Here is a 22547-nt window from a genome sequence, read left to right as displayed (position 1 = left end):
GAGCAATGGGCTAGTAACCCCTTCTCCTGTAGACACTTACTAAAAAAGAGAAGAAGAAAAACTTTATAAAACTGGGATGCTTAAATGTGCGTGGATGTAGTGCGGATGACAAGAAACAGATGATTGCTGATGTTATGAATGAAAAGAAGTTGGATGTTATGGCCCTAAGCGAAACAAAGCTGAAGGGGGTAGGAGAGTTTCAGTGGGGGGAAATAAATGGGATTAAAGCTGGAGTATCTGAGAGAGTTAGAGCAAAGGAAGGGGTAGCAGTAATGTTAAATGATCAGTTATGGAAGGAGAAAAGAGAATATGAATGTGTAAATTCAAGAATTATGTGGATTAAAGTAAAGGTTGGATGTGAGAAGTGGGTCATAATAAGCGTGTATGCACCTGGAGAAGAGAGGAATGCAGAGGAGAGAGAGAGATTTTGGGAGATGTTAAGTGAATGTATAGGAGCCTTTGAACCAAGTGAGAGTAATTGTGGTAGGGGACCTGAATGCTAAAGTAGGAGAAACTTTTAGAGAGGGTGTGGTAGGTAAGTTTGGGGTGCCAGGTGTAAATGATAATGGGAGCCCTTTGATTGAACTTTGTATAGAAAGGGGTTTAGTTATAGGTAATACATATTTTAAGAAAAAGAGGATAAATAAGTATACAAGATATGATGTAGGGCGAAATGACAGTAGTTTGTTGGATTATGTATTGGTAGATAAAAGACTGTTGAGTAGACTTCAGGATGTACATGTTTATAGAGGGGCCACAGATATATCAGATCACTTTCTAGTTGTAGCTACACTGAGAGTAAAAGGTAGATGGGATACAAGGAGAATAGAAGCATCAGGGAAGAGAGAGGTGAAGGTATAAACTAAAAGAGGAGGCAGTTAGGGTAAGATATAAACAGCTATTGGAGGATAGATGGGCTAATGAGAGCATAGGCAATGGGGTCGAAGAGGTATGGGGTAGGTTTAAAAATGTAGTGTTAGAGTGTTCAGCAGAAGTTTGTGGTTACAGGAAAGTGGGTGCGGGAGGGAAGAGGAGCGATTGGTGGAATGATGATGTAAAGAGAGTAGTAAGGGAGAAAAAGTTAGCATATGAGAAGTTTTTACAAAGTAGAAGTGATGCAAGGAGGGAAGAGTATATGGAGAAAAAGAGAGAGGTTAAGAGAGTGGTGAAGCAATGTAAAAAGAGAGCAAATGAGAGAGTGGGTGAGATGTTATCAACAAATTTTGTTGAAAATAAGAAAAAGTTTTGGAGTGAGATTAACAAGTTAAGAAAGCCTAGAGAACAAATGGATTTGTCATTTAAAAATAGGAGAGGAGAGTTATTAAATGGAGAGTTAGAGGTATTGGGAAGATGGAGGGAATATTTTGAGGAATTGTTAAATGTTGATGAAGATAGGGAAGCTGTGATTTCGTGTATAGGGCAAGGAGGAATAACATCTTGTAGGAGTGAGGAAGAGCCAGTTGTGAGTGTGGGGAAAGTTCGTGAGGCAGTAGGTAAAATGAAAGGGGGTAAGGCAGCCGGGATTGATGGGATAAAGATAGAAATGTTAAAAGCAGGTGGGGATATAGTTTTGGAGTGGTTGGTGCAATTATTTAATAAATGTATGGAAGAGGGTAAGGTACCTAGGGATTGGCAGAGAGCATGCATAGTTCCTTTGTATAAAGGCAAAGGGGATAAAAGAGAGTGCAAAAATTATAGGGGGATAAGTCTGCTGAGTATACCTGGTAAAGTGTATGGTAGAGTTATTATTGAAAGAATTAAGAGTAAGACGGAGAATAGGATAGCAGATGAACAAGGAGGCTTTAGGAAAGGTAGGGGGTGTGTGGACCAGGTGTTTACAGTGAAACGTATAAGTGAACAGTATTTAGATAAGGCTAAAGAGGTCTTTGTGGCATTTATGGATTTGGAAAAGGCGTATGACAGGGTGGATAGGGGGGCAATGTGGCAGATGTTGCAAGTGTATGGTGTAGGAGGTAGGTTACTGAAAGCAGTGAAGAGTTTTTACGAGGATAGTGAGGCTCAAGTTAGAGTATGTAGGAAAGAGGGAAATTATTTCCCAGTAAAAGTAGGCCTTAGACAAGGATGTGTGATGTCACCGTGGTTGTTTAATATATTTATAGATGGGGTTGTAAGAGAAGTAAATGCGAGGGTCTTGACAAGAGGTGTGGAGTTAAAAGATAAAGAATCACACACAAAGTGGGAGTTGTCACAGCTGCTCTTTGCTGATGACACTGTGCTCTTGGGAGATTCTGAAGAGAAGTTGCAGAGATTGGTGGATGAATTTGGTAGGGTGTGCAAAAGAAGAAAATTAAAGGTGAATACAGGAAAGAGTAAGGTTATGAGGATAACAAAAAGATTAGGTGATGAAAGATTGAATATCAGATTGGAGGGAGAGAGTATGGAGGAGGTCAATGTATTCAGATATTTGGGAGTGGACGTGTCAGCGGATGGGTCTATGAAAGATGAGGTGAATCATAGAATTGATGAGGGAAAAAGAGTGAGTGGTGCACTTAGGAGTCTGTGGAGACAAAGAACTTTGTCCTTGGAGGCAAAGAGGGGAATGTATGAGAGTATAGTTTTACCAACGCTCTTATATGGGTGTGAAGCATGGGTGATGAATGTTGCAGCGAGGAGAAGGCTGGAGGCAGTGGAGATGTCATGTCTGAGGGCAATGTGTGGTGTGAATATAATGCAGAGAATTCGTAGTTTGGAAGTTAGGAGGAGGTGCGGGATTACCAAAACTGTTGTCCAGAGGCCTGAGGAAGGGTTGTTGAGGTGGTTCGGACATGTAGAGAGAATGGAGCGAAACAGAATGACTTCAAGAGTGTATCAGTCTGTAGTGGAAGGAAGGCGGGGTAGGGGTCGGCCTAGGAAAGGTTGGAGAGAGGGGGTAAAGGAGGTTTTGTGTGCGAGGGGCTTGGACTTCCAGCAGGTAAGCATGAGCGTGTTTGATAGGAGTGAATGGAGACAAATGGTTTTTAATACTTGACGTGCTGTTGGAGTGTGAGCAAAGTAACATTTATGAAGGGGTTCAGGGAAACCGGCAGGCCGGACTTGAGTCCTGGAGATGGGAAGTACAGTGCCTGCACTCTGAAGGAGGGGTGTTAATGTTGCAGTTTAAAAACTGTAGTGTAAAGCACCCTTCTGGCAAGACAGTGATGGAGTGAATGATGGTGAAAGTTTTTCTTTTTCGGGCCACCCTGCCTTGGTGGGAATCGGCCAGTGTGATAATAAAAAAAAAATTAATAAACTTGACATTCAACAATCGACATAAAAAACATTAGACACCAATAAAAAATATCATAAGCTACATGCGTGGTAAAGCAACGGAAATATACGAAAAGTATATCATATTTGGCAGATTTCAACACGGACCTCACCTGCTGGCAGCTTCAGATGGAAACTCACTCCATAAGATGACAGTGACAAATGATCCTGAGGCTCCGGGGGTGTCCAGGATTCGTTTTACGGGACCTATGGCACATATGATGGATTATCTTGCTGAAGCTCTCAACTTTTCGTAAGTAAAACCCAATAGTATTTATTATTTTAATTTGTGAATACTAAATTATATGTTTTGACTTGAATATTGTCTTCTTTCGCTTGATATATAAAATATTACAAATAAGAAACAAAAATATGTGTCTGAGATTTTTGTATAAAGATTTTTTGAATAATAATCTGTAAGTGGGATCTTACACATCAACATACAGACTCTGACTGTGTAAGTGGTTGTGTAACTACCTTTGTACAATTACTTTCAGACGTACGTAAGCATTAATTTTCAGTTCTTTACATTATCTGCTAACTTTCGATATATTGACGTAATTAAGCTCTCTCTTAGTAGGTTTTAAATTCATGTTTGAAGACAGCTTATATCGTGAAATAAGCCATTCCATAATTAATTTTATTTCTCAGACGATATAAAACGACAATTATCTGCCTTCTCTTATACTGGACATTAACATTTAAAAGAATTTATTGTGTATTCTTCTATATGTCGAATTGGATGGAGTATCGTAACATGACATGCAGATATCTTTCAAAGTTCTGAACTTGTCTCGAAGTTGTGGTTTCATTTTAGAACTGTTTCGTAACCTCTTGAGTTTCGTTAGAAGTGAATTGTACTGTAATGCTGTGTGGTCGATTACTAATAGTACCTAGCCTATACTCTGTCTGCGGTCTTCTTTTCCCTTCCCCGATCTTCATGACTTTGCATTTGGACTGGTTAAATTCGAATAGCCAGCTGCTGGACCACGTGTGCAACCTGCACAGGTCTCTTTGTAGTCCTGCCTGATAATCATTTGATTTAATTCTCCTCATTAAGTTCACATCATCTGCAACAGGGACACTTCTGAGTTTATCCATTCCATTATGTCATTCACATATATGGAAAACAGCACTGGTCCTAGGACTGACCCCTGTGGGACCCCGCTCGTCAGAGGCGCCCACCATGATACCTCATCACCTACCATGATTCGTTGTTGCCTCCTTGTTAGGTTTTCCCCGATCCCTTGCAGTGCCCTGTCTGTTATACGTGCCTGATCCTCTAGCTTCTGCACTAATCTCTCGTGAGGAACTATGTCGAAGGACTTCTTGTAGTCCAAAAAATGCAGCCAACCCACCTCTCTCTCACTCTCGTTTCTTACTTCTATTACCTTGTCATAAAACTCCAGAAGGCTTGTGACACAGCATTTGCCTTTCATGAATCTGTGCTGGTTGTCGTTGATAAACTTGTTCCATTCCAGGTGCTCTACCACTCTCCTCCTGATAATCTTCTCCATGACTTTGCATACTATACACGACAGTGACACAGGTCTATAGTTTAGTGCCTCCATTCCTAAAAATGGGGACCACATTTGCTGTCTTCCATACCTCAGATCGTTGCCCAGTTTCAGGGGATGTGTTAAAAATTGTGGTTAGTGGCACACAGAGCATCTCTGCTCCCTCTCTAAGGACCCAGGGAGAGATAACCGGTCCCACCGCCTTTGAGGTATCAAGGTCACTTAGCAGCTTCTTCACCTCTTCCTCAGTTGTCTGTATTTCATCCAATACTTGTCGGTATGTTCCTTGTTGGTGTCCCCTTCTGTTCTGTCTTCCCAGAGTCCTTCCTGTCTCCACTGCAAATATTTCCATAACTCACGTGTTGAGCTCCTCACACACCTCTTGATAGTTTCTTGTGAGCTTCCCACCATCTTTCCTCAGCCTGATTACGTGGTCTTTGACTTTTGTCTTCCTCCTAATGTGGCTATACAGTAGTTTCGGGTCGAACTTGACTTTCGATGCTATGTTGTATTGTCAATGGGCCTACCTCCTTATCTATGCATACTCGTTTCTGGCTCTTCGACTAATCTCCTTATTTTCCTGGGTCCTTTGCCTTCTGTACTTTTTCCATTCTCTAGTGCACTTAGTTTTTGCCCCCCTACACCTTCGGGTAAACCAAGGGCTCATTACTGCCTTTCCATTATTTCTGTTACCCTTGGGAACAAACCTTTCCTCTGCCTCCTTGCATTTTGTTGTTACCTATTCCATCATTTCGTTTACTGACTTTCCTGCCAATTCTCTTTCCCACTGAACCTCCTGCAGGAAGTTCCTCATACCTGTGTAGTCCCCCCTTTTATAGTTTGGCCTTCTCCATTCAACTCCTGTTACCCTCTCCAATTGTAACTCCTATGAATTCAAGTCTCAAAAGCATGTGATCACTAGCTCCAATGGGCTTCTCATAAGTGATGTCCTCAATGTCCGAGCTACTCAGGGTAAACAGGAGGTCTAGTCTTGCTGGTTCATCCTCCCGTCTCTCTCTGGTAGCGTCCCTAACATGTTGGTCATGAGGTTTTCCAGTACCACATCCACCATCTTGGCTCTCCATGTTTTGGGACCCCCATGTGGCTTCAGGTTTTCCCAATCAATCTCCTTGTGGATGAAATCGCCCATAACCAGTAACTTTGCTCTGCTCGAGTGAGCTCTTCTTGCCACCTCAGCCAGTGTGTCCACCATCGCCCTGTTACTCTCTTCATATTCCTCTCTTGGCCTCCTGCAATTCTGTGATGGGTTATACATCACTGCAATGACTACCTTATGGTCCCCAGACTGTGTGTGTGTATGTGTGTGTGTGTGTGTGTGTGTGTGTGTGTGTGTGTGTGTGTGTGTGTGTGTGTGTGTGTGTGTGTGTGTGTGTGTGATAATTTAACAACATATTTGTATCGCACCAGGTACACCATCGTTCGGCCTCCTGATGGGTTCTGGGGCGCAAACTTTGGCAATGGGTCTTGGTCTGGCATGGTGGGCATGGTGATGAGGGAGGTAAGTGCAGGATAAGAACAAACTCCAGTAAACATTTTTACCTGTTAATGAGCACATGTAGCGCGTTCATGACTACGTTATATAGAATCGACTGTGGGATCTTGGTTAGCTGGTTAATTGGGTTTGAACTTTATCGACTGAAGATGGTTATTAATGATGCTGGGCTTAAAGCAAACTGCAAGTGTATGCTTACTGAGATTTACATCCTTCCTCGTGTAAATTCCCTCATGTACATAGTACACACATATCAAGAAAGATATTCAAGAGAATATATAAATAGTTAAGTTATTTTTAATGGGGCTCAAGGCTGTCGACTTCACAATGTCACCTCTACACTACCAGTCAGGTATACATTCATCCTTGAAGGGGTTAAAGTAAACTTTAATAGTATTTATTCTTCAGTGAGAGATATACACCTCTCGGTGTACACATCTTTTGAAGGATACTCTCACAGGACACCCTCGGAGGATACGCTCAGAGGACTCATTGTAAAAGAATGGATTTCGTTACATTACTGGTGAGAGAACACAGTTCCTCTTGTATTATTTGATGCAAGTGAAGAGATTTAACACTGCTAACTAACGGACTCAAGTTTTTTTTTTAATTTTACCATTTTAATATTCAAACCAAGAATTTCAAATAATTTTATTTTTTTTTTCTTGCAAAATTAGATGAAACTTTATTTAAATTCAAATAAGCGAACAAAGAAATATGAAATAGAGGGATGAACTTGATTTAACGACCCTGCGACCACAAATAGGTGAGTACACGCACACACAAACACAACAAAAGCCCGAACTTATCCAAAGTTTTTATTAAGCTTCTTCTGGAGGAAAACAGGAGTCAGGAACTAGGTAATCAGACTGAAGAAGGAAGATGAGGAGCTCATAAGGAGCTTACTGCGATGGTTAAAGGAATACCTGAAAGGAGAGAAGCGACGAATGATGGTCCGTGAAGAGGTGTGGGAATGGAAGCATATGATGAGTGGGGTTCCATAAGCATCAGTCCTACAGCCAATGCTGTATTTTGAATACCTGATTGGCATAAGGGAAGGGAAAGAATCAGAAGCATTCCTGTTTGCAGACGACATGAAAGTAATGAGGAGAATACAAGCGGTCGAGGATCAGGAAAGACTAAAAGGGATCTGGTCTGACAAATGGCTCCTGGAGTTTAATCCCATCAAGTGCAAAGTTATGAAATTTGGTGAAGGATAAAAAAATACTGCTGAGGGAGTATAGGCTAGCAGGACAAAGGCTGCAGACCTCACTCAAGGACGAGGAGAGCTTGAGAGAAGTTATTGTGATGACTTGAGGACAGGAGGCCTAGGACAGGAGGCCTAGGACAGGAGGCCTAGGACAGGAGATCTAGGAAAGGAGGCTTAGGGCGGATACGAAAAAAGACGAAGAATATGCTGAAATAAACTGACAAGGCAATCAAGGACAGAACGTTTTAGAAATGGGAAATAGGAACTTGAAGTTGAAAACTCGTGTCAGTCATATATATGTTAGGAAGCATTTCTTCAGCATTAGAATTGTCAGGAAGTGACAATTAGTTTCAATTAGTTTCAAGAAGCACGACGAGCCTCTAGAAACTGAGAAATTATACCTGGCAGCGACCAGCAATAAGGTGGGGCCAGCTCTGACTTGACCCCAATAACCACATGTAGACGAGAGTATAACAATGGTATATTATTCCAACAGGTGTCAGTGATGTATAATTGTTTTGTATTATAAATAACAAAAAAAGTAGTCACAATACCGTGACTGGAACGATACACAAATAACTCGCACATAGAAGATAGAAGCTTACGACGACGTTTCGGTCCGACTTGGACAATTTCCAAAGTCACATTGACTTTGTAAATGCCGCCGAGTCGGACCGAAACGTCGTCGTAAGCTCCTCTCTTCCATGTGCAGGTTCTTTGTGTAGTGTTGTGTATTATGTCTAGTGTAACAGCTCGATAGCCGCTTGTAACTTCTGATGCCACCTGGGCTAGCATCCAAGCTGCCAGTCGACATCCAGGCTTGGTCGAGACAGGACATGTACAAAAATTTCTTATATTATGCAGGACAATGCACTGTAATATATATATATATATATATATATATATATATATATATATATATATATATATATATATATATATATATATATATATATATATATATATATGCAATAAGATCACAGTAAACAGGTGATTTTAAAATATGCAAAACAACCACTGTGAAAGAGTAGTGAAATTCCAAGCGCTTTAGTGACTACTCACATTGTCAAGGAACTATGAAAGTAATACATCAAAGGAAGGCAATTAAAGGGTTTAGACTACACCTCACAGTCAACTCCCACAACAAAGAAACAACTGACGCACGACAATACCGGACTCATAAGAAAAGAGGAACACTGCAGTAGGTACGCTGGTCCAACTAGACAGGTCTTCACGACAACCTACTAACAAAATATTCTACCCAAGAAATAAGGTTTATTATTTGTCCAATGTATTATTAAACTCTTCCAGAGTTCATAGATAAAGAAATATCCAAAATTTATGAAATAGCCAATGATCTGAAATACCGAGAAATGTAATTGATAAATCATTTAAAATCAGTGGTGACGTGTACTTAGTTCAGTGGTGACGTGTACTTAGCTCAGTGGTGACGTGTACTTAGCTCAGTGGTGACGTGTACTTAGCAGTGGTGACGTGTACTTAGCTCAGTGGTGACGTGTACTTAGCTCAGTGGTGACGTGTACTTAGCTCAGTGGTGACGTGTACTTAGCTCAGTGGTGACGTGTACTTAGCTCAGTGGTGACGTGTACTTAGCAGTGGTGACGTGTACTTAGTTCAGTGGTGACGTGTACTTAGCTCAGTGGTGACGTGTACTTAGCTCTGTGAAGACCTGTTTGTGTGCTCTCTGTGAATCTGAACCAGGATGCCCTCTCTTGAGCAGCTTTACCAGCAGTTGAGAGAAGAACTCAGAGTTGCTAAACTGGAGATACGGCGATTAACGGAGGAGAACAAGAGGATTCGTAGTAATCCACCTGTTGTGAGTCCCCAGGTTAAGAGGGGAGCTTGGTCAGTGGCCGGGCAACATGGAACCAAGCTGAAGATTAAGAAAACGGTTGGAGAGGCAGAAACAACGAGAAACCAGAAGACTGCCGTGGAAACCTTCAACTCATTCTCGGTGCTACCTGACGAATGTGAGTGTTCTACTGGGAATGTCACAACGAGCACCAAGGAAGCATTGGCAGACGTGAGTGAGACATCCCTAGAAACCCCAACGAAGACCATCGAGAACATCTTGATGAATTCTACAAGTGGTGTAATGCTACCTGGCGAATGTGAGTCGACTACTCGGAGCATCACTACAGACGACGCCAAGGAAGGTAAAAACATTGTTGTTGTTGGGGATAGCCAGATCAGGTACATGGATAGGGCATTCTGTTTGAAGGATAGGAGTAGGAGGCAGAGAGTATGTTTTCCTGGGGCTGGGATGAAGGATATTGTTAGCCGTCTGGATGACATCATGAGAGGTAATGGGAGCAATCCTATTATCTGTCTCAGTGCTGGAGGCAACGATGTTGGCAGACGTAGGAGTGAGGACCTGATTAGCAGGTATAGGTCAGCAATAGAGATAATTAGGAAGAAGGGTGGGAAACCTGTCATATGTGGCATTTTGCCAAGGAGAGGAGTTGGAAATGAATGGTTGTCCAGAGCAATTGGCGTCAATTGCTGGCTGGACAAATACTGTAAGGAAAATGCGGTAACATTCATTGACAACTGGGACCTCTTCTATGGCAGAAATGACATGTATGCCAGGGATGGGGTTCACTTGTCTAGGTGTGGGGTGGGAGCACTGGCCAACGCAGTGGAGGGAGCTGTTAGGTCTTTAAACTAGGAATAGTTAGTGGTATGGGTTTTGGCGGGAAAACTGTGAAGTCGCAGGGTAGTAACATGAGTACTAGGAGAACTAATAATAGGCAAAATGAAGAGGATATTGGAAAGCCAGTGGCACAAATTGACAATGACAGTAATAGGTTTAGTGGAATAACAGAAAGGAGCAGGAAGGGTAAAGAGATAGGAGGGTCATTAAATATTTATTACACAAATAGTCGCAGTGCTAGAAATAAGATGGACGAGTTGAGACTAGTTGCTAGTGCAGGTAACATAGATGTATTTGCCATTACTGAGACCTGGTTTAATTCAAAAAGTCGGGACATGCCTGCAGAATGTCACATTCAGGGTTTTAAATTGTTCCAAGTAGATAGAAGTATCGGGAAGGGGGGTGGGGTGGCATTGTATGTCCGAGATCGCTTGAACTGTTGCATAAAAACGGGTATTAAGTCTGAAGTAACACATACAGAGTCTGTTTGGATAGAATTTTCAGAGGGACATGAAAAATTAATTTTAGGTGTGATATACCGTCCCCCAAATTTAGATAGGGACCAGGGGAGACTACTATGGGAGGAAATTGTTAGGGCCACAAGGCACGATAATGTAGTAATTCTAGGAGACTTTAACTTTAGTCATATTGATTGGAATTTCTTGACTGGGAATTTAGAATCATACGATTTCTTAGAAGTAGTTCAGGATTGTTTTTTGAAGCAGTTTGTGACAGAACCTACAAGGGGTAATAACCTGCTTGACTTAGTTCTGGCAAACAATGAATCCCTTGTTAATAATTTAGAAGTTTCAGAGGAACTGGGTGCTAGCGACCACAAATCAATTACATGTAGAATTGAATGGAAGTATGATAGTAGGGATAACTCAGTAACAGTCCCAGATTTTCGCTTAGCAGATTACGATGGGCTTAGAGAACACTTATCATCTGTTGACTGGGGTAACGAAGAGAGCTACCAATATGACAGTTTTCTGAACACAATACATGCTGCTCAAAGAACTTTTATCCCTTATAAGGAAATTAGATCAAATAGAAATGACCCAAAATGGATGAATAATAGGCTGAAATATCTACTAGGGCATAAGAAAGGAATTTATAGGCGTATCAAAAGAGGCGAGGGTCATCTTATGAATCAGTATATTGACATTAAGAGGGACATTAAAAAGGGGATAAGAAAAGCTAAAAGGGACTATGAAATTAAAGTTGCTAGGGATTCTAAAACTAACCCAAAAAGTTTTTTCCAGGTCTATAGAACAAAAGTCAGAGATAAGATAGGTCCCCTTAAAAATAACTATGGGCATCTTACTGACAAAGAGAATGAAATGTGCTCGATTTTAAATAATTATTTTCTCTCGGTTTTTACACAGGAAGACACTAATAATATTCCGGTAATTAATTTTTATAGTGGATCAGAAGAAGATAAATTATATAACATCACAGTCATGTGATGAATGGTTTTGAAAACCGACAAGTTGAAGAATTGAGACACTTATGCAACACATGGGAATCTTTATTGAAGAAACGTTTCGCCACACAGTGGCTTCATCAGTCCAATACAAAGTAGAAATGGGTAAGGAGAGTAGAAGTATGAGGTAATCAGTCCCTCAACCTGGATTCGATGTGTTCAGTCCATCACTCTTGTAGTAAGAGTGATGGACTGAACACATCGAATCCAGGTTGAGGGACTGATTACCTCATACTTCTACTCTCCTTACCCATTTCTACTTTGTATTGGACTGATGAAGCCACTGTGTGGCGAAACGTTTCTTCAATTAAGATTCCCATGTGTTGCATAAGTGTCTCAATTCTTCAACATCACAGTCACTAGTGAAATGGTTTTGAAGCAGATAGACAGACTGAAGCAAAATAAGTCACCGGGTCCTGATGAGGTTTTTTCAAGGGTTCTAAAGGAATGCAAAATGGAAGTCTGTGAACCATTAACTAATATTTTTAATTTATCTCTTCAAACAGGTGCAGTGTCTGATATGTGGAAGATGGCTAATGTAATTCCTATTTATAAAACAGGGGACAAGTCGTTACCGTCAAATTACCGCCCAATAAGCCTGACCTCAATTGTAGGCAAATTACTAGAGTCAATTATAGCTGAGATTATAAGAAGCCATCTCGATAAGCATAGCTTGATTAATGATACTCAGCATGGATTCACAAGAGGCCGGTCTTGTCTAACTAATTTATTAACTTTCTTCAGTAAAGCTTTTGAGGCTGTTGACCACGATAAAGAATTTGATATTATTTACTTAGATTTTAGTAAGGCATTTGATAGAGTTCCGCACCAAAGACTGTTGAAGAAAGTAGCAGCTCATGGCATTGGGGGAAGGGTGCTCTCGTGGATCGAATCATGGCTCACAGACAGGAAGCAAAGAGTGTCCATAAATGGGGTTAAATCCGAGTGGGGATCAGTAACAAGTGGCGTTCCACAGGGATCAGTCTTGGGCCCGTTGTTGTTTATAATATATATCAATGATCTTGATGAAGGAATTACTAGTGATATGAGCAAATTCGCCGATGACACGAAGATAGGTAGGATAATTGATTCAAACGTAGATGTTAGGGAACTTAGGAGGATTTAGACAAACTCTACTCTTGGTCAGAAAAGTGGCAGATGCAGTTCAATGTAGATAAATGCAAGGTTCTGAAGCTCGGGAGTGTCCATAACCCTAGCACTTATAAGTTAAATAATGTAGAACTTAACCATACAGATTGCGAAAAGGACTTGGGGGTTATGGTAAGCAGCAACCTTAAACCAAGACAGCAATGCCTAAGCGTACGTAATAAGGCAAATAGATTACTGGGATTTATATCAAGAAGTGTAAGCAACAGAAGTCCAGAGGTCATACTGCAGCTTTATACATCATTAGTAAGGCCTCACCTAGATTATGCAGCTCAATTCTGGTCTCCATATTACAGAATGGACATAAATTCGTTAGAAAACATTCAGCGTAGGATGACTAAATTAATACATAGCATTAGAAATCTTCCTTTTGAAGAAAGATTGAAGACTCTTAAGTTACATTCACTTGTTAGACGAAGAATGAGGGGAGACCTGATCGAAGTGTATAAGTGGAAGATAGGTATTAATAAAGGGGATATTAACAAGGTCTTGAGGATATCTCTCTAAGAGAGAACCCGCAGTAATGGATTTAAATTAGATAAGTTTAGATTTAGAAAGGACATAGGAAAGTATTGGTTTGGAAATAGGGTAGTAGATGAGTGGAACAGTCTACCTAGTTGGGTTATTGAGGCTAGGACTTTGGGTAGTTTCAAATTTAGGTTGGATAAATACATGAGTGGGATGGGTTGGATTTGAGTGGGACTTGCACATCAGAGCTTATTTCTTGGGTAGCATTGAAAATTGGGTAGGTCAAATGTTTGTTAGTGGGATGAATTGTAAAGGACCTGCCTAGTATGGGCCAACAGGCCTGCTGCAGTGTTCCTCCTTTCTTATGTTCTTATGTTCTAGAAATACTTTTTACAACCCAAAAAGGGACAACCAACCTTATTCAACTAAAAATATGTTGGTTCTCCCTTACCATGAAAACTTGGTTGATATGCCTTCTCTTCTTAAGACTTTTAATATTAAAGTTGTATTTAAAAATCTTGATACAGTAAAAAAAACTTTTGATAAAGAATTCCCCCCAAAATGCTGACGGATGTGTCTAAAAGATTCCTTGTAAAATTTGCGATAAAGTTTATTACGGTCAAACTGGTAAGTCTCGAGCTTAGATTAAAACAACATAAATATAGCATTAAAACTGGACAAGATTCCAATGCTCTATTTATTCATGTGAGAGATTTTAACTATCCAACTGATTTTCAAAAAGTTTAGAAAGTTGTATCAAGCAAGTCCATGGTCGACAGAAATATAAATGAATCTTGTTTCATAAAAAGCAGTTCTGAAAATAATATGAATATTTCCTTTGGTTTATATAAATTAGACTAATTTATAATTAATAAAATTTGGGAAGAGTTTAATAATACATTGAGCACGCGACGGGCTGGAGTTTTGAGACTCTATGACCGCGGGTTCAATCCCGGCGGGGGTATGGTTTGTTTGCAATCGTGTCATTACGATTTCTTAAGTCATGTTGACGGCAGTGAAGGGACTTGAGCTAGAGTTCGTCACGGCCACGCTAGCTGGAGATTCATCTGTAAAAACTTGCATTTGTGGTCACAGAGGTGCCTGTGCTAACCTTCCTATGGTGTAGAAATATACCTAGTTGGATGAATCTTATTGTGGCTAGCTGGTCTAGTGGCTACCGCGACGGGCTGGAGTTTTGAGACTCTATGACCGCGGGTTCAATCCCGGCCAGGGGTATGGGTTTTTTTCTACTGCAGTGTTTCTCTTTTCTTATGAGTCCGGTATTGTCGCGCGTCAGGTGTTTCTTTGTTGTGGGAGTTGACTGTGAGGTGTGGTCTAAGCCCTTTAATTGCCTTCCTTTGATGTATTACTTTCATAGTTCCTTGACAATATATATATATATAGATATATATATATATATATATATATATATATATATATATATATATCTATATATATATATATATATTACAAAACAACCATGGGCGGAGTACAATGATAGCTCTAGGCCTTTCGTGTTGCAATCAACACATCATCAGAACCTTACAAAACTGCATAAAAGAGGAGGATGTCCAAGCAAGTACATTCCCAAAGGACGTCTTCACTGCTGACCACTTCATCATGAGGAGCCAGTCTATCAGCATCCTGTCGGCCAACATTAGAGGTTTCATTACTAAGGTTGGAGAGCTCACACATAGTTTTGTGAACACTCGACGTCCCGACATGATAGCTGTTGTTGAAACATTTTTGGATGACAGGACTCCAGAAAATTTTGCAAGAATTGCTGGCTACACCTCATGGATGAGAAGAGACAGGCAAGGGCAAGGAGGAGGTGTTGCTGTGTGCTTCTCTAAAAGTGTTCATGCCCAGCACATTGATGTTGCCACCCCTACACATCTTGAAATGATGTTCTTCAAGCTCTGTATAAACACTAGTACCTCTGTACTAGCATGTGCAATGTACAGACCTCAGTGGCAACATGCAGACCCTATCAACTTCCTAATGGAAAATATTGACTCCCTTCTGCTACAACACAATTGTCAACATATTATAATTGTTGGTGACCTCAACCAGCACCTTATACAGAGGGACTTTGATGACCTTCTTGCATTGTTTGACATGAAAAACTTTGTTGATTTCCCTACTCATATCTCTGGCTCCTCCCTTGAAACAGTAGTGAGTGATCTGGCAGAAGGCATAGTCACTTGTCAACCCCTCGGCTACGTTGGATCGTCTGACCACAAGGCTGTTTTTACCACACTTAAGATCCCAACAGAACGAGGTGAGGAGTCCACACGCACAACCTGGCTATGGGAAAGAGGTAATTGGCCAACCCTTTGCTCTGAGCTCGCCACCACCGACTGGAATGCTCTTCTCCAAGGGGATGTTGACAACCAAGTGAAAGCCTTCACTGGACACATCCTTAATCTACAGCAAGAACACATTCCTCACCGGCAATATGTGACGAAGCCTACAGATCAGCCTTGGTTTGGCTTTCGTTGTAGAGAGGCTGCTACTGCTAAGTACAAAGCATGGCGAAGGTATAAGAGACATCCTACCACCTATAACAGGAACTTGCACATGCAAGCCTGTAGGCATATGGGTGATGTTCAGAAGTGGGCCATTGCTAAATGGGAGGTGGACACTAAAAGAAAGTTAGCATCAGGTAGGGTAGGCTCCAAAACCTGGTGGTCCCTGGTCAAGGACAGACAAGGTTATCTGCCTGATGAACTTATTCCACCTCTAAATCGACAGGATGGGACCACCTCTACTAGTAGTCAAGAGAAGGCGGACCTCTTTGCTGAACACTTTGCTACCAAAATGCAAGTTCCTGATCCAGCAAGGGACCCTCCTTGGCTAGCTGCAAGAACTGTGTCAAAACTGTCAGTGGTGACAATAAGGCAGGAGGAGGTGCATTTCCTTCTTAAATCGCTTGACCAAGAAAAGGCTGTGGGCCCAGACAAGTTGAGCCCAAGATTGTTGAGAAGATGTGCAGACCAGCTAGCAGCACCTCTAACTCGCATCTTTCAGCACTGCCTAGTACAGTGTAAATGGCCCTCTCTATGGAAAGAGGCAAATGTAGTCCCTGTTCACAAAAAGAAGAGCAGAGCAGAAATCAGCAACTACAGACCAGTGTCACTCCTGTCAATCACTGGTAAGATCCTTGAGACAATAATCTCAAGACAAATGCCAGTTTTTTGACTATCACTCACTACTTTGTGACCGTCAATATGGCTTCAGGAAAGGTTACTCTGCTGCTGATCTACTGTTAAACCTCTCCACTAAGTGGCACCAGTCACTGGATGAATCCAAAGTCAGCTGTGTGGTAGCACTGGACATTGCTGGCGCTTTCGACCGGGTGTGGCACCAGGGCCTCTTAGCAAATCTTCAAGCACTGGGAATTGCAGGCTCTACGCTATGTCTCCTCAGTGATTACCTTCATGGTAGATCTCTAAGTGTAGTTCTCAATGGAACGGAATCAGCAAGGCATCCTATTGGGGCAAGTGTTCCACAAGGAAGCGTGCTGGGTCCATTGTTATGGAATGTCTACTTCAACGACCTTCTTCATCTCATCCCAGAATCACATGCATATGCAGACGACTGTACAGACATTCACTTACCCAAGAGAAGAAATGCCAGCTGCTCTAAGCTACATCAATCACCAGCTGAGAGCTATATCAGCTTGGGGAAATAGATGGCAAGTAACATTTGCACCTGAGAAAATGCAAATGATGATCGTCTCTAGGCACCATGATGGTAATGCTGGTGCAGTAGTAAGGATGAATGGGAATATGTTGGCACCTGGAGAAGAAGTTGATATCCTTGGGGTGAAATTTGACTCCAAACTAACCATGAAGAACCATGTTGTAAATCTAGCAAACAAGGCAGCCAGGAAGCTTACAGCACTTCGCCGTATCTCGCATCTGCTTGGCAGTAGGGGTTGCAAGATTCTGTACGAGGCACAAGTACGCTCACACCTTGAGTATGCTCCACTTTCTTGGTTTGCCTGCCCCCCCTCTCATCTGCGACTGCTTGACAGAGTAGAGAACAGAGCAAGACGTCTCATCTCTTGCCTGGACCCATCCTGGATAGATCTGCCATTTCAGCAGAGCCTTCAACATAGGAGGGATGTGGGTGGCCTTACTGTTATGTACAAGGCCAATATTGTCAAAATACCACACTTGGATCCACTTCGAGGACAGCGTGAAACAAGCTTTTATGCCACAAGACGGGCAGAAAGCAGCAACTTCACTCCGGCTGTACCCTTCTCCAGAACATCACTCCATCTGAGATCATACATACCCAGGATGACTCGAGTATGGAACACATTCGTACAGCATAATGATGTCAACGAGATAAAGTCAGTTGATCAAATGAAAATGCTGGCCCACAGATGGCTCCAACTTCATCCTGTTTCCTACTTGTATGTCTCATAACAATAAAAATGCTTTCAAATGAGCTGATGTAGGTAACAGCTCTTAGCTTGCCAATAAAGTTAGGAATCCTTAACCTGTAAATAGCTGTCAATAAAACTAGGGATCCTTAACCTTGTCAAACCCTTTGTAAAAAAAAAAAAAAAAGAGAGAGAGAGAGAGAGAGAGAGAGAGAGAGAGAAGGTACAGGAAGTGACCCCAGGAAACACCAGCGCTCACAGCCAGAAGGATGAATATTATAGCATTAGAAAAATCCCACAAGCATTGAAATTAACGTGGCAATAATAAAAAATTTGGACATATTCTGATGTGATATCAGTAACTTTACATATATAAATATATCGTCAGTGATATAGAAGACACTGGCAATTATGGGATAGCCATCCACGGGACAGCGTCTTCATTGAAAGGGACGCAAAAACGATTATATATAAAGAGGAGACTTCTAAAAGTAATGTAAAGGAAACGGGGTTCATTATAATAAACTCATTTAAAGAGGGAAGCATCGGTAATAACAAGGAAGACGGCCACAGTTATTCAACTCGCATAATTCTGAGGCAAACTCTGGCTCAACCTTCGGAAGTTGCAGGAAAAATTAGGCCCTAATTCCTCAGTGTTTCGCTACATTTAAGACAGTCTACTATTGCCTCAACTAAAAATGCATCTAATTTGAACAACCAATCACTGATATTGTATACTGAATGCCTATCATGCTTAATAATTGCCGATTTTACAATAGTATTCCTTTCAAGCCAAGAGGAACAAGGAAAGATGACTCTTGCTTCCCGCCAATTTGCCGGGTTATTACAAGCTCTAATAGATTGAAAATAGCGTTCGACTTGTGTGCTATAATGATGCTGGGAAATTCTCACCTCTAATGGTTTTCCTATTTCTCCCAAATAGGAGAGACTGCAACCGTTGCAACCAACTTTGTAGACATCACCAGCACGTTTTTGGGGTCAATTCCTTATCAGAATGCTTCTAGCAGTCCATGAATTTTTAAACAATACTTGTATATTAAATCTTCTAAGAGAATCATTCAGCAGGATAGATAAATTCTCGTTGTATGGGAGGACAAGCACATTCGTGGTATGAGGTGTTATGCTTGGTTCTGTTCTGTAATAAGTTTTCTTAGCTGCCAGTAAGGCAGATTTCACAAACACCTTCGGATACCTCAGTTTAATGTCAATGTCAAATATTTTCCTAATTTCTTCATCTAGGAACTCTGGACTGCACACTCTATTGGATCTCAGAAACATAGTAAGAAATACACTCCTTTTGACTTTAGTCTCATAGTTGGAATAATAGTGAATGTATGAGCGCACATTGGTGATCTTCCTATATACCGCAAACTTAAACTTTATATCAACAAGGTGTATCACTCACCCACCAGTTCACACACCCACCAGTTCACACACCCACCAGCTCACACACCCACTAACTCACACACCCACCAGTTCACGCACCCACCAGTTCACGCACCCACCAGCTCACACTGCCAACCAGTTCACACACCCACCAGTTCACGCACCCGCAAGCTCACACACCCACTAGCTCACACAGTCACCAGTTCACACACCCACCAGTTCACGCACCCACCAGTTCACACACCCACCAGTTCACACACACCCACCAGTTCACACACCCACCAGTTCACACACCCACCAGTTCACACACCCACCAGTTCACACACCCACCAGTTCACACACACCCATCAGTTCACACACCCACCAGTTCACACACCCACCAGTTCATGCACCCACCAGTTCACACTCCCACCAGTTCACGCACCCACCAGTTCACACACCCACCAGTTCACACACCCACCAGTTCACACACCCACCAGTTCACACACCCACCAGTTCACACACCCACCAGTTCACACACCCACCAGTTCACGCACCCACCAGTTCACACACCCACCAGTTCACACACCCACCAGTTCACACACCCACCAGTTCACACACCCACAAGTTCACACACCCACTAACTCACACACCCACCAGTTCACACACCCACCAGTTCACACACCCACCAGTTCACACACCCACTAACTCACACACCCACCAGTTCACACACCCACCAGTTCACACACCCACCAGTTCACACACCCACCAGTTCACACACCCACCAGCTCACACACCCACCAGTTCACACACCCACCAGATCACACACCCACCAGTTCACACACCCACCAGTTCACACACCCACCAGTTCACACACACCCATCAGTTCACACACCCACCAGTTCACACACCCACCAGTTCATGCACCCACCAGTTCACACTCCCACCAGTTCACGCACCCACCAGTTCACACACCCACCAGTTCACACACCCACCAGTTCACACACCCACCAGTTCACACACCCACCAGTTCACACACCCACCAGTTCACGCACCCACCAGTTCACACACCCACCAGTTCACACACCCACCAGTTCACACACCCACCAGTTCACACACCCACAAGTTCACACACCCACTAACTCACACACCCACCAGTTCACACACCCACCAGTTCACACACCCACCAGTTCACACACCCACTAACTCACACACCCACCAGTTCACACACCCACCAGTTCACACACCCACCAGTTCACACACCCACCAGTTCACACACCCACCAGCTCACACACCCACCAGTTCACACACCCACCAGATCACACACCCACCAGTTCACACACCCACCAGTTCACACACTCACCAGTTCACACACCCACTAACTCACAACCCACCAGTTCACACACCCACCAACTCACACACCCACCAGTTCACACACCCACCAGCTCACACACCCACCAGCTCACACACCCTCCAGCTCGCACACCCACCAGCTCACGCACCCACTAGTTCATGCACCCACCAGCTCACACACCCACTAACTCACACACCCACCAGTTCACGCACCCACCAGTTCACGCACCCACCAGCTCACACTGCCAACCAGTTCACACACCCACCAGTTCACGCACCCGCCAGCTCACACACCCACTAGCTCACACAGTCACCAGTTCACACACCCACCAGTTCACGCACCCACCAGTTCACACACCCACCAGTTCACACACCCACCAGTTCACACACCCACCAGTTCACACACCCACCAGTTCACACACCCACCAGTTCACACACACCCATCAGTTCACACACCCACCAGTTCACACACCCACCAGTTCACGCACCCACCAGTTCACACTCCCACCAGTTCACGCACCCACCAGTTCACACACCCACCAGTTCACACACCCACCAGTTCACACACCCACCAGTTCACGCACCCACCAATTCACACACCCACCAGTTCACACACCCACCAGTTCACACACCCACCAGTTCACACACCCACCAGTTCACACACTCACTAACTCACACACCCACCAGTTCACACACCCACCAGTTCACACACCCACCAGTTCACACACCCACCAGTTCACACACCCACCAGTTCACACACCCACCAGTTCACACACCCACCAGTTCACACACCCACCAGTTCACACACGCACTAACTCACACACCCACCAGTTCACACACCCACTAACTCACACACCCACCAGTTCACACACCCACCAGTTCACACACCCACCAGTTCACACACCCACCAGTTCACACACCCACCAGTTCACACACCCACCAGTTCACACACCCACTAACTCACACACCCACCAGTTCACACACCCACCAGTTCACACACCCACCAGTTCACACACCCACCAGTTCACACACCCACCAGTTCACACACCCACTAACTCACACACCCACCAGTTCACACACCCACCAGTTCACACACACGCCAGTTCACACACCCACCAGCTCACACACCCACCAGCTCACACACCCACCAGCTCACACACCCACCAGCTCACACACCCACCAGCTCACACACCCACCAGCTCACACACCCACCAGTTCACACACCCACCAGCTCACACACCCACCAACTCACACACCCACCAGTTCACACACCCACCAGTTCACACACCCACCAGTTCACACACCCACCATTTCACACACCCACCAGTTCACACACCCACCAGTTCACACACCCACCAGTTCACACACCCACCAGTTCACACACCCACCAGTTCACACACCCACCAGTTCACACACCCACTAACTCACACACCCACCAGTTCTGACACCCACCAGTTCACACACCCACCAGTTCACACACCCACCAGTTCACACACCCACCAGTTCACACACCCACCAGTTCACACACCCACCAGTTCACACACCCACCAGTTCACACACCCACTAACTCACACACCCACCAGTTCACACACCCACTAACTCACACACCCACCAGTTCTCACACCCACCAGTTCACACACCCACCAGTTCTCACACCCACCAGTTCACACACCCACCAGTTCACACACCCACCAGTTCACACACCCACCAGTTCACACACCCACCAGTTCACACACCCACCAGCTCACACACCCACCAGTTCACACACCCACCAGTTCACACACCCACCAGTTCACACACTCACCAGTTCACACACCCACCAGTTCACACACCCACCAGTTCACACACCCACCAGCTCACACACCCACCAGCTCACACACCCACCAGTTCACACACCCACCAGTTCACACACCCACCAGTTCACGCACCCTCCAGCTCAGACACCCACCAGTTCACGAACCCACCTGTTCACGCACCCACCAGCTCACACACCCACCAGCTCACACACCCACCAGCTCACACACCCACTAGTTCACACACACACCAGTTCACACACCCACCAGTTCACACACCCACCAGTTCACACACCCACCAGCTCACACACCCACCAGCTCAC

At 43.6% G+C, this 22547-nt stretch overlaps 1 protein-coding gene across 1 annotated transcript in view; it reads left to right on the top strand.

Moving 5' to 3' along the window:
• LOC138852453 (uncharacterized) overlaps nt 1–22547 on the top strand; it is a 173217-nt gene that overhangs the window by 28323 nt on the left and 122347 nt on the right. Inside the window, exons 4-5 of the mRNA XM_070083127.1 lie at nt 3362–3520; nt 6213–6303. Of these exons, the coding sequence (XP_069939228.1) occupies nt 3362–3520; nt 6213–6303 (250 nt within the window). The remainder of the gene's footprint in view (nt 1–3361; nt 3521–6212; nt 6304–22547) is intronic.

The sequence above is a fragment of the Cherax quadricarinatus genome, chromosome 9 (genome assembly GCF_038502225.1).
Source record: "Cherax quadricarinatus isolate ZL_2023a chromosome 9, ASM3850222v1, whole genome shotgun sequence".
In the NCBI taxonomy this organism is placed as follows: domain Eukaryota; kingdom Metazoa; phylum Arthropoda; class Malacostraca; order Decapoda; family Parastacidae; genus Cherax; species Cherax quadricarinatus.
Note: the sequence above shows the minus strand (reverse complement) of the source record. Positions and strands in the feature narration are given on the sequence as shown.